At 50.5% G+C, this 14,329-nt stretch overlaps 1 protein-coding gene across 1 annotated transcript in view; it reads right to left on the minus strand.

Moving 5' to 3' along the window:
• LOC106821393 (kinesin-like protein KIF26B) overlaps positions 1-13,942 on the minus strand; it is a 58,511-nt gene extending 44,569 nt beyond the window's left edge. Inside the window, exon 1 of the mRNA XM_014826162.1 lies at positions 13,141-13,942. Coding sequence (XP_014681648.1) covers positions 13,141-13,289 — 149 coding nt within the window. The 5' untranslated portion in view covers positions 13,290-13,942. The remainder of the gene's footprint in view (positions 1-13,140) is intronic.
• Between the last annotated feature and the right edge of the window lie 387 nt (positions 13,943-14,329).

The following is a 14,329-nucleotide window of genomic DNA, read 5'->3' on the forward strand; positions in this document are numbered from 1 at the left end:
TGTGTGTGTGTGTGTGTGTGTGTGTGTGTGTGTGTGTGTGTGTGTGTGTGCGCGCGCGCGCCCACCAGGCAATGTAGGCAGTCCCACGTTACAGACGACAGCTGCACATGTGCTTGCTAGATAGATACCATGACATAACCCTGTCTATGCAGGGTTACGTTATAGTATATACTACTGCGTGGGTCTGTCTGCTGCGGGTGCATGCCACGGATGTCTAAATTACACTTTCTCGCCCGTATAGAAATCGCCCGGTCAAACGTCCGTTATTTTAGTAGGTCGAATGGGCACGCTCGAAAAATCACGGTGACACACACAACTCACCACCGAGCCGCACATCAATCAGCAGATTTGTCAAGTGTGATGGCACGAGACGTGATGGGGGTACGGGACACTTATTTGCACAGGCAAAATGACTTTCATAATGACGCCTCCTGTTAGCCATGGGATATCACCCCCACCCGCGTGCTGCTCTGTCACTGCTGTGTGTACAGCTGATGAGTAGCGCATCATTTACCCGACGCTGAAATTACGGCAACAAATTCGCCGGCGATTGATGCATGGCGTGATATTGACGAATCGAAGAGAGGTGTGTGTGTGTGTGTGTGTGGAGAATAGAGACGGAAAGTCGGCAACTCTATCCGAGCCGGATTGAGTCCATCGGGAAAGCTGCTCTCAGGTAATTCAATCTATCGCTCTTCTGACGGAGCTGCAGCCTTGCATCCGTCACTGCTGCTGCTACTGCGCTACCCACCGACGAACGCCACCACCCACACTCACGCACTACACGCAGCCATTCGTCGGGCGCGGGTGAAGAGGTTAACAGGCTAATGCTGCTACCGGCAGCTCCTTGTAATCTGATCAAACCTACAGTATCGCCGGCTCGGCTTTAATGGTGCGGCAGGGCAACTAGTTACACTAACATTTAGATAAGGCTAATCCTGCGCCGAGCTTCGTGTCCAGGATGCGGCAATGCGCTTCTCTGCACCCGCATGTACGTCTTCATCATTATTCGCTATCAGGCACGCACGCACGCACGCACGCACGCACGCACGCACGCGAGGAGATCTGCCAGCCACTGTGTTCTTACGCGCTTAATAATCAATAAAAAACTCCATTCTGAATAAGTCGTTTGCAACGGGGGAGGATTACTCGAGCTCTGCCGCCTATATGCAGCGCAAGTGTTCGCACCGTGAGAGCTGAGTGATCGCGCACGGTCAGGTCTGTCTCTCTCTCGCGACACGGCGATCGTTGATGGGCGAGGAGGGCGCAGCGACACAGCTGCCGGCGCTACACTGCTATCGATCACAGATTGTCTCGGTTCAGAAACGCGTAGCTAGCTGTCACTGGGCTTCCGGGATGCCGTCGGGAAGTGTCGGGTTAGCGTCGGCGTAAGATGCGCTTCTAGCGTCGCTGGGACAGGGTCGGGTTAGGTCGCGGAAGTTGTCGGGTTAGGCCGTCGGGGAAGGGTCGGGTTAGGTCGGAGTGTCGGGTTGAGACGTCGGGTAAGAGTCGGGTTACGCGGAACGAGTCGGGGATCAGCGTTCGGGAGAGTCGGTTAGGGTCGGCAAGTGCGGAGTCAGCGTCGGGGAGAGTTCGGTTAGCGTCGGGTTAGCGTCGGGAAGAGTCGGGTTAGCGTCGGGAAGAGTCGGGTTAGCGTCGGGAAGAGTCGGGTTAGCGTCGGCAAAAGTCGGGTCAGCGTCGGGAAGAGTCGGGTTAGCGTCGGGAAGAGTCTGATCAGCGTCGGAGAAAGACGGGTCAGCGTCGGAGAAAGACGGGTTAGCGTCGGAGAAAGACGGGTTAGCGTCGGGAAAAGTCCTGCCAGCTTCGGGAAGTCAGCTCAGCTCAGCGAGGGCCGCGCGTTACCGGTCACCGGGGTTAGGGTTAGGGTTAGTGTTTAGCCCGGCAGCCGGACGAGAAGAGCCGGCAGTGTCGCACGCGGCTGTGCGCGTCTGCGATGTCTCATCACTTCCGCAGCTACCCACGGACAGCTCGAGCTGCAAGTCTCTCCCCTCCTCCCTCCTCCCTCCTCCCGCCGCGCCGTCCAAATGCAGTGCCTTATACTATAGGAAGGGACACCCGTGTTTTGACACCGCACCCAGGCAAAATAAACAGCACAGCGGAGAGCGCCGCTGTATCCAGACTGACATGTGACTAAAAGGCAACATTTCAGCGCAACGTCAGGCAAACGTTCGTTTCTGTACAATATATACGAAAGGGTTGCGATGGCTATCGACCTACGAGGCGTCGACACTTGTAAACAGAGAAAAACAACGTCCGCATGTGTTATATTTAAGGGTTAGCTCGGTTATAATTCTCTCTCGGACTGCAAGAATTCGGCGCGCATACGTTTAACATGGCAACGTATAGACAGCAGAATGATGGAATCTATTATCACCATCTACGCATAAGACACGGACAGAGTGAAGCAACTGTCATTCGTGATGTGTGACGAAGCTGCGTTAACATATCACATCCGTATGCAGCATGGAGACAATAAAGATAGAATAGTATCCCCCCGGGCTGGCTGCTCACCCCCAGCACAACGTGACATTGTCACCAGTCGAGAAATCACAGTCACGTCAGGAAACGCAAATGCTCGCCGCCCTACCCTCACTGCGACAGCCACGCGAACACAAACATCAACCTCCCCCCCCCCTCCCCGCCCGCACACCCATCCGCCTCTCTCTCGCGCGCGAGAAGATACGAGTTACGCAAGCTAATCTCAGCCGGATGGGTGAATGGGTGAATGGGTGATGGGTGATGGATGAACACGTCACAGGCTGGGCAGCGGGGCCGCTGCGGCGGCGTGGTCAGTCATCTACCCCCATCAGGGCGTTAGTCATCGCCGCCGTATAGCAGCGCCGCCGTTAATAGCAGCGACTGATGAGCCGGCGCTCATTAATGATAGAAGAAGAAGAGGAGAGCGGGTCGCCGCATCAAGGCTATTGTCGCACTCATTAGTAGTCGCGGCGAGTGTTTCTCGGTGTCTCGCGTGCTCACGCATGCAGCCACGGTCGCGCGCTGTGCCGCAGTATTTGCTCAACCGGAAATACTGAGGCATCCAGCGCGCGACACAGCGTGCGCAAACACGCTCACGCCGATACACGAATATCCACTAGGCCTGTACGCGCGAGTGTCTGCTAGGCCTATATGTATGAATGAGTCTCTGCTAAGCCTGTATACATACATTAATGTCTGCTAGGCTTGTATACATTATTGTCTACTGGGCCTGTATACATTAATATCTACTAGTGTGGCCGGTATACGTGAGTGTATGCCAGACGCCGTATACATGAGTGTCTCATAGACATGTATACATGAATGTTTACTAGGCCCGTACATGAATAAATGCTAGACCCATACATAAATATTTTTTACCCTTGTACATGAATAGCTACTATAGGTCCGCGTGGTCCGCACTTTCTCTTTGCAGCGTTGCGCACATGTGTGAACCCCAGATTGTTTACCTACTGGTTCTATGGACAAGCGAAATGCCAGTAAATCCCCACAAATCTCCCACAACTCGCCATTGTGAACACAAGCTAGCAGCACCTGTTACTGGTCTCCACGCGCAGATTAAGCATGAATGCTCGCTTCTCCGCGGGCAGTGGCTGAGAGCCACCTCCCCCCCCCCCCCCACCACTCGCACTCTCTCGTGGCTGGAATGATAACAATCTTGCCCCGCGCGCGCGAATTTCTTTACAAAACGCAGGCCGTAGTATAATGTGTATGCGCTCGGAAGTTGCGAGCGTTTTCCTACGAGGGGCGCTCGAGTGAGTTCTTACAGTTGCGCGCGTACCCCCCGCAACGCTTCGCTTTCTGCGTGGATTTGTAAACGTATATACGTACGTATCCACCTGCAAGCGAGCTTTCAACCTGTCAGCTTATGTTGAGCCAAGAACGTCGGCCAAGAGATCACTTCTTCTGTAGCAGCGAATACGGTGGTGGCGGCCGTGGCTGCCGTCGCAACAGGCAGCGAGGAGCTGGGCAATTATCAATCGATAGACGCGGTTCGCGCGCGAAACAGTATAGGCGCAAAAAACGTTTTTCAAAGAAATATTGGGAATTTCACACACACACACACACACACACACCGGTTTCAAAGTACTTTGCATTATTGATGCGGCGGTAACGGATCGAGATTTTCATGATCGCACTATTTGTAGAGCATTCGCCGTTATTTATGAATGATTTAAACAAGCAACAACGCGCGAACATCGCAAGTAAGCGAACAAAACGATACATGTGTACACATAAAATACAGCTGCCATCGCCCTGTCGCAAAACTAGTGCTGAATAGGTTATTTTATACACTGCGCCAGACTGCTATGTATTATATTCTATTGAACACATGCGGTGGTAACGGCATATCAGATGGCTTCTTTCCGACACCGTGTTGTGCGTGTTTTACACTCGTTATTCGCATCTAATCAATTATTCTCCAGCCTCTTCCTAAAGCAGCTTCAGTAGCAAATGCGTCGCAATTTACTCATGAAAAATCATTTCACGAAAGCAATTTACGGCTACATCGGAATTTACGCAAAATTGAAATCGCGCCAATAAGGTTTCTCGCTACAGCGCGAGGAGTTTGTCCGCCATTCATCCACGGCACGTTACATCGCATTTACGATGCCCCAGGAAAAGACATTTTCTCGCAGCACACGCTGCTTTATAACCTCATTGATTTTACAGCCATTATGCTTTTATTGGAAGCAAAAGCCGTCACGCAAAACTTCCGCCGGTTCCTGTGTCGTATATACGCGCTGACCACGCGCGAACATTGCCTATCACTGGGGAAGGGCGTAGCGGGAGGACGGGAAGCGTGAGCGCTTACATTATCCAGATGCTGTCGCAGCTTCCATGACAGGGCTTCAGCGACCCCGTGACTCTGCCTGCCCGCAGCAGGCGCGCTGCCGGCAGCTGCGTGCGGGCCGCAGGCAGCTCACGTGCTTTCGTCGAGGGGGTGGCGGCGGCGGGGCGGGGGTGGGGGTGTGGGTGGAAGGGGGGATACAGCTGATCCTTTACACGCGCATGCCGAGGCGCACCGCGCGCGCGCTCCGCAGGTCACTGCGATCGTTGCTGATAACAACAGCTGGTTGTCGGTGGCTGCCTCGCTTACGCATACTCTTGCCCGGGCGCCTCCACGCCCAGGCTCCGTAGGTCTCTTCTGCCCCTGCTGTACGCACGATCCCAAAACGAAGGGCCAGTAAAACTCGGGGCGTCTGCTTCGTAAAGAACGAAATGGCCACGCCGCGAAAAAGGCGCGAGAACGGTGGGAGACGACGTCCCCAGTGCCCGTAACCAGCTCCAGATGTGACGCAGGGCCGGTGTTGTGGGCGTGCTGCCTGCAGTTTAGATCTCTCGTGGCCATTTCCATCAAATTAGTTCTAATTCACACCCTCTTGCCATGCACCCGGGCCGGGGAATACGATATTTTCTCATGCCTGTGACAGTAGGCCTGTTAGCAGTTGCGTAGCCAATTAAGCCGTGGGTGGTTTGGGTCAGTCACCTGAGCGCGCGGAACCTTGCAGCGTAGACATGCGGGTGTTTCTATATGGCGTTCACGCTCATTTATGACAAAAGACCGCTGTCGCTCTCACGGTGGTGGCGGTGTACACGGACTCGCAGGTGCGCGCTTGTATGTCATCCGGGATAATGATGTAACACATACGGCATATTACGAGGATTTACCACCTAAGCGACGTCTTATGTATAGCTTAACGCTGTGAACACAGGCGTGAGCAAAGCTCAACTGGACACACCTTGTATGTCGCCACAGAAGCAAGCCACGTTTGTCCCATACGTACACGTACGACGGGAGTGCTGGTGCATGTCAATCAAACGACATAGGCAACATGGCCGAACGCACTCCCCGAAGGAAAATCTGGAGCAAAGATATTTCCATATTTAGTCAAAAGGGTTTGCCTGAAATCCGGTATTTATAATAGTAACTAATAACCCACACTAAGCTTCGCTGGACTACTCAAAAGCTGGCCAAACATTTACTTATTCATGCCCATCTAATCACATATATGCTTCGAAAAAGTGCTCTTGCGGCAAAAGAACCGGTTCGAAATTTGCATGTCACTAACCTAAAACACAATTACACGAAGGGCATTACAACAACTCGCATGTTAGAGTGACTATCCACGGCCACGGTCATCAAATTAGATATAGGAGGCTGGCGCCTGTGTTCCCACGAGACGCAGTACGGTCTAGATCATTGCAGAGTAATCTAGGATTAGTCGAAGAAGGCTTGTGAATGTTCCCCGCTGCTGCTGCCTCGCCTACACCTGCACGTCGTATCGCTATATGCGCGACTACACGCACGCAGCCCTCGTATTGACAAATGTCTCTATCCGCTGACCCCCTCGCTGACATTTTACGCTGGTATTTAATGACCGGACTTGATTAAAATGGCCAAGGATCGATGTGGACGGCTGTATATGGACGGGACTTCGGTTCGCCATGCCAGAGATCGATAAATAGGCTGCTAGTAATAAGGCCCTGCCAACGTCGGCTCGGCTCTCTGGTACTTGACCAGTGTTAGAAACAAACGCTCGGCTTAGATTCATATGGGTCTTACCTCGAGAGGTGTGCAAATGTGCACTCATCTAACACAACAGTACGTGGCGCCAGTATTTCGCGTAAATATATATATATATATGCAATACCAGTCTCCATATACTGCACGCGATATTATTATAGAAGCAGCAGTCAATGCTATAGCTACGAGACTCGTCACGCTAAGCCAGTACGTGTCCACCATGTGTGGGGGTTCAATATCACTTAAAATAAATATAATTTAACACGTTCTCACTGGCGTATCAGGCACACTGCACCTTGGACCACACAAGGCGCGGGAGAGGCGGTGTTAGTGGCAAAGAGGTGCAGAATCTGGCGTAGTCGCGGGATATCATATATGGGTAGCTGGGCCTTCCAACCTTGACATTATGCGCCGGGGCTCGAGCATTACACCTAATGGCTTCACAAACGAGTCAGAAATTCACATTCACGTGTAAAAGCAATAAAAGAACAGACGCGGCAAGGGCCCGCAGCAATCGGCCCTCTCCCGCGACAACTAGTCGCGAATTGCTGCGCAGCATTCATGTGCAAAGTGGTGAATAGCATCGAAACGGTTTCCGAAATACATTCAGCAGCGCCGCGTGCCCGTGGGGTTAAAGGCAGAGACGTACGACGGAGCTGCGGAAAGGCCACTGGCGTGCACAGCTTGTTTAAAACCACTTCCATGTGAATACACAGTTGCAATAATTGTTGACATTTCCTTCCGCTCACAAACACCAATCGACCGCGCGCAAAACCGCATTTCTAACCCTATCACTGAGGCACAGGGAAAAAAGCCTGTTTTTTTCTCTAAAAGCCTCTCAGAACGATGCGGCCCGTGCACCGGAAGAAACCCTACAATAAGCTGCTCGACATGTATATCCCGGCGTGCTTCGAAGAAAGGCTCTAAGAGTAGGTTCCGTCGTAAACCTGCAATTACAGCTCTCGGACACTCGAAAATAGAACCGGATAACTTTTAGAGTAAACTAAAAAAAAACATGTTATGACTACATGCACTTGGGGCACCGCGCCACTAACTCCCGCATCGCATCCTCGCCTGCCGTCCTCCTCCCCTCCTCCTCCTCCTCCTCCCGTCGTATTGCTGCTATATACATTCGCGGTTTACGCCCGAGAGAAACAGTTTTATCGATCGACGGCTGACAGTTGCATCTATTGACGATTATTGCTGCGTGGGTATACCCGCCGTCAGTCATCGTGATTAGCCCGTGCCATTACAACACAACGAATAACTCGCCGCGCGCGCGCACGCCTGAAGTTTTTCTACTAATGGATGGATGTAATAGATCCTGGCCATCGAGCGCTGCCCGCAGAAGGGCTCTCGTCGTTGGTGATTATAAGCTAGATGTGCACTCTATGCATGGCCGGTCAGTGACGCTGACAATACCCTATTAAAGATTCCGATGGACACAGTAGCCATGGGTAAATATTAGACTAAGGCCCGAATAATATTCGCTAAGTAAGAGATATGTATCATAGAAATCTACGTCATGTGGAGGAATGGCTGTGATATCGGACCACACGTGTCAATAATGCTGCTCTCCGCCTAATATGTCTATACACTGTCGTCTATACGTATAGAGTGGCAATGGAAACAAAGCACCGTGATACGTTTTTCGTACACAAACACGAGTAAAATTCTGCTATTGCCTCTTCTCGTAGACTTACTGTCATGGAATGACATAATAATCGGAATTGTCTGGATGTCATGCACACGGTTTGAATTTCAATTCGGTAAAGGGGCCCGCCTGGGACGCGACCAGTCGTGAGACACACACATGCACACACACACACGCACGCACGCACGCACACCCGCACGCACACATGTACACGCACACACACACACACACACACACACACACACACACACACACACACACACACACACACACACACACACACGGCGACACACAGCGTGGCCCGGAGGCTGGGGGTGCAGCGGCATCTCGCTTGCATGAGGACGGAGCGTGCCGCGCCGCCGTACCTTCGCTGGCACTGTGCCAGCGCATTATAGCGGGCCGAGCGAGACTTGCTATAGTCACCGCCGCGCTCGCAAACCTTGAAATCACGAACTGTGCAAATTTGAAGTAAAATTATCTAAACTTAGCGGAGATCGCAGTGTCTGCGCTATGATCGCACAGATTAGAGACAGCCCGGCAGCACATGCCCCGTCTTGTCGGCCAGTCGTCGGCGCCAATCGAAAGCCATGAAGAAAATTAACGCTTGACGAAAGCGGATGGGCACGTAACTCAATAATTGTCTCACAATGAGACAGGTGTGGTTTGACTCGGTGCCACTAGTTTAAAGTAAAGTCACAAGGTCATGCAGGAAGTAGGCAGCGCAGCGCGCGCCTGCACGTGGATATATATATATATATATATATATATATATATATATATATATATATATATATATAGATATAGATATAAAGTAAGTCAGAGAGAATGAAAAGCGGGGCGGTGAGAGAAGAGGGAGATGGGTGCGTGCGTGCGTGCGTGCGTGCACGCACGTGTGCGTTTGTAACCTCCAAGGCAAATTTTCATTCGAACATTTCGTACTTTACGCTCGCGCTGAACGCATATACGTTACTTAAAGAGTCAATTATGAATTCTCAACAGAGCATTATGAATGTATTTCGCGTGAAAAACGGGCACTCAAGTTACGATCTTTTCCTGCGAACAATTGAATCACCGCACTTATGTGATTCAGGCGTAATTGTGTAAACAATTAAAAACTCGCACGATCTCCACGTTTCGCAGCGCGAGTAAAACACTACTGCGCGCGAAATAAATCCTCTACACTCAAAGAAATAAAGTGTCAGAATTGAGTCGTAAAGTGTCAATTGTCTACACTATAAAGAGTTCAGTTAGAGACAGCACCTTAAATGTAAATTTCAAGTGTTAGAATATTTTACACCAATGAAGTGTTAGTAATAATTATATAAAATAATTTAATAAATGCGGCAAATACCTCGTTGGTAAATATTAACTCGTTTTGGACTAAAACGAGTAAGTACTGTAGTGTTAAATGTAAACACCGACTTTACACGGGTACGGCAGTCCCACACACAAGTACAAACAGTCACCCTATCCCTATCCCTAACCTAACCTAACCTAACCCTACCCTAACCTAACCTAACCTAACACTAACTCTAAACCGACTCGGCTATCTTATATACGCGTGTCATAGTACCCAAATTAATCTATGGTGTATAACCTTTTGCTTTCAATATTTTGCATCTGAACTGACAATCAATCCCAACCAACTGGTGTAGGCTATAGCTGGCACAATAATGTTCATTTTCATACTTCAAATCCGAGTGTTTTCTAGCTCATCAAGAAATCTTAATCGTGAATTAAATCGTGAATTAATTTCCAACGGCATTATTTTGTGGGAAAGCGACGCATGCGCAAATGGACTGCCGTACCCGTAGCCTCGAGACATTAAGATACGGCTGCCGTACCTCCAGCCACTGCGCAAGTCAATAACTTTATGAACAAAGAACAATGTTAACTCTCGTGAAAGTGAGAGCAGGGAATGGAGCTCTTATAAGAGATTGGGGAGCTCAGCTTGACACATATAGTGTAAAGTTTTGACACTAAAAAAAGTGTCACTGTTTTAACACTTTATGATTACATACCTGACACCTGTATTACTTGGAATGACGCTTCAAGTGTTATATATAATGTAACACTCGATAAGTGTAACTGGTTTTACACTTCAGTTTTTTGAGTGTAGCTTTTCACACGAAATACTCGTCGGCAACGTCGGGTGTGCGCGCAGAAGGTCGTTCGCAGGTGAGAGAGAGATTTGGGGGAAGCCGGCGGGTGCAACGGTCTCACTGCTGTGTGTACGCGCTTCATTAGCTCATCTCAACGAGCAACCAGACAACTGTCAAGTACTCGCATTCGACAACGGCGGGAAAAAATTGTTGTGGCGCAGTCGAGCCCCGAGCCCCCTAAATGCGCTGAACAAAGCGCTCGCAACTCGATGATTTTTCTATATGGTCGAGTAGATTTTCTCATTTCACCGAGCTGACAATCTAATTTGCAGGCTGAACCCGCGACGATGCCTCAGTGTGAGATCAACGTGAGAGGGGCGGGACAGCGAGCGTGGTATGGACAGCGTGTACGGGTGTACGGGGTGTGAGAGCAGCGTCGAACACTGCTGCTAGTTCACCTGTCATTAAAAAAACAACGAGCAGACGATGTTCGGCAGGTGCTGCAAGGTCGCGTCACCATCGCCGTCGGCGACGACGTCGCGCAGAAGCTGCTGACGACAGCCGACGACATGCTCCGGATGAGACGGCGACATTTATACGGCTGTCGTCACGCGGGAGTAGACTTCCGTTTATCACGCGATGATCTCATGGAATTTCAATACTTCTCATACGAAGTTGCAATATCTCGAGCGCGCAAATTCACTGAGTAGGCCCTACGTATCTACTTGACTGTGTATGAGTTGAACTCGATCCAAGATTGATTTAGGTTCATAGTTTTGATCTGTATAGCATATAGAAATTGAAATTGTTTCTCGTTTCGACATCTGCCTGCTCGTCTGCAACAGTATAGATCGAGTAAAAGTAACACTAAATTAAGTAGGGTAACAATACAAGAAAGACAAGCAGCAAATTAAATGGCGAACAAAGGCGAATCAATACAACCCCGCGTGAGGGTTAGTTGTCTATCTCCATCTCCATCTCCGTGATCTATGCAAATCGCCGCGCATAAAGCGGAATTAGTGATATTTCCACACTAACAACTCGCGATCTGCGCAGTGTGCGCGGTGTTCGCTAATGAATGCTGAAGCACCAGCGGTGGCACCGCGTGAGAACATGCACTGTCAAGATTACACGGCAGCTGAACAGTGAGTGCCCACCAATTCCTTAATCCCGCGCAAGGCCTCCTCCTGAGCTACATCCTCAGCGTCCCTACAATAACGCCCACAGATGAATAAACATGCACGAGATAAGCCACTGCTGCGCAAGTGTCTATTAATAGCCGCTTAATTAAAACGCGTTGATAATTTCCACAAAATCAATGTAATATCGCTGCCGCTATATTATTGGCGGACGAAGCTATATATGATTCCAGAACACTGGATGTGGATTAAAACAACATATGGGCAGAATATTCGTCTCGCGCGACTGTGTGCTCGGTCCTGCTGTGTACATCTGCCCTAGACCTGGTGGCAGCGGCGTATGTTTACACATCCAAACTACTTCTTCTGTCGATGCATTTCAAAATGCAGTTGCAAATTGACACAATCAACGCGTTTAAACACGGCGAGCAAACGAAGCATAGTAAAAAGCCAACTCCTAACTACTAAACGTCGTGATGTTTTTTCTTCGATATTTACTTAATGTATGGCATATTTTCCCGTCAGTCGAGATGGGGAGTGGGGGCACGACGGGGACAGTCACGTATATAGAGAGAGAGGAGAAGCTTGAGCAAGAGCTTGATAATCAGGAGCTAGTAGTGCACGTTCGGCACTATTTTCAAAAACAGGGAGACAAATGATGGACTAAAATGATGATGTAAAATGATGATGTGATCAAATGATGTACTCTGATCATACGCGAGGAATTACATAAATTGCAAATAGCAAAGACCTCTGGGGGGAATGCGGCGAAGATCAGGGTGTTTCCAGTAAGAATTCTTAACCGTAAAGTTGAGATTTCGATCTTCTTCCGATATGGTACTTTAACGAAATAGGTGATCCTCGTATGCTCATGTTTGACAATGCAGTCAAACAATTACCTTAGTTGTATACGTTAATTTAATCGGGTATCGTATAAAATCATACAGATATAACGACAGCATATTATACGCCAGGTAACTAGTTAGTAAATATATATTCAATATATTCAGTGACAGGTGTCAATTAAAAGGTTTCCAATTGTGGCGTTTTGTTCTCACTAACAAATGCTTCTATAGGTCGTCACAGCTGCGACCGTCGCACTACTACGTTCTTCGCACAAATTATATTATTATCTGACAGCCTATTATCGACGCTGAGAACTCCGAGTAAATTGAAATTCGTATCCGCGCATGCCACAAAACCCGACGGCTACAATGTCTCCTAAGGCATCAGACGCAGCTGACGCGGAAAAGCAGACGACGACGACGACGACGACGACGACGACGACGCGCGTAAACATTTTTTAACACACGGTGAACATCTGTGAATCACTTTGTTGATCAGTACATCGTAGGTAACAGCGCGGGGCTAGAAAAGCATTAGCAACCGCGGCACTCCACCTACGATTCTCGCGCAACCCTCCGACGACAGATGTCACCCGACACCTGACCTCACAGCGACCTGAAGCCCACTGCAGTGTAGCAGCAGCAGCAGCATCAACAGCAGCGCGGTGGCAACCTCCGTCGAAAGAGTTTCGGGGGTGAGGTGAAGGGTCCGCAGCCCCCACGAGCCGAGCTGGCCGACCTCCAGGCGGGTAAACCCGCCGCGCAATACGAGACGAATTGGCGGGCGGGTCGAGTTAACCGCGGTGCCCGCGCGGTATAGGTGAAGCCGTGAAGCCCTGCAGCGATAACTTACCCCGCGTGCTGCTCGTCGCGGCGGACCTCCCGGGCCGCCTCGGCTCCGGTGATCGTCGGCGAGTCGTAGATGAAATCTATCGCCGTCTGCAAGTACATCGCCTGCAGTTCCTGCTTATCCAGCTTGCCTGCTAGCTTGGACACCTCCATCTGCGCGGGCCCCGTCCGACACCGCGATGTCCGTTGTTACCGACGCTCGGCTTCGTTCAGCAGCGACTATGCGTCTGCGTCATCATGGGCTGACGTCGTCGACGGACGCAAGCTGCGTCACCACTGAGGTGAGATGCGTCACCACTGAGGTGAGAACGTGTTTGGCATTTTGTCGTCAATGTCTGACGGCGTCTGACGCGCTGCGCTGGGGACAGGGGGAAGTCGATTCATGTATGAGCAACGCCACGTCAAACGTCTCCCAAATACTTATCACATATGGAGATGATGATGATCGTGATCAAATGATCAGCCGTTATCACTGAGAATCCGCCTTTCACTTGCTAGCTCGCAGGTCCTATCAATCAATAGCCCGGCCTCAGCTACGCATTAGCTACGCTTGTCAACATCACAAAATCAGCAGGAAAAATATCTCAGCATCAGCATGTGAACCGACCGCTGTGACAGCGCTCACACACCACGCACAGTGACGACTCTTCCTGGTGAACTCCGAGCGCTAACAGTCGCCTGCGCGAAGCGTGCGCACCGAATATAAATACACGGTCACGATACACCTCACTCCCGCGCTCACGCCTTGAAATACTGCAGCCGCATGCATTTGTTTTGACAGTCATAGTCCAAACTACCGCTTAATGTTATGGGCAGTTGCTCCATTGCAGGCGCGCATGGGCTGCGGCAGCGAGCGTAGTGTAATCCCCACACTTACGCGGGGGCCCTACAAGGGTGGGTGGGAAGCGGGAACAATGCACGCAGCGGCGCTCGCACGCGCGCGCGAAGGGGGAGGCAGCGACGGACGACGCGAGCACACGCGGCGAACACCGTCCCTGCTGAACAGGACAGCACGAACCTTGCCGGTAACGCGCGTGTATATAGTAGCCGTGTCTGTCTATTCTTACCGGCTTAAATCCCACTTTAAAAGGTTATCGGGTGCTACTCGCTCTCATAGGCGGTGAACAACGACTATCATCTGCTGGCCAGCCAGCGATTCTCACTGCTCGCTAATTACTCTACGGTAATCATTG

The sequence above is a fragment of the Priapulus caudatus genome, unplaced genomic scaffold, assembly GCF_000485595.1.
Source record: "Priapulus caudatus unplaced genomic scaffold, Priapulus_caudatus-5.0.1 Scaffold71, whole genome shotgun sequence".
Taxonomy (NCBI): Eukaryota; Metazoa; Priapulida; class Priapulimorpha; order Priapulimorphida; family Priapulidae; genus Priapulus; species Priapulus caudatus.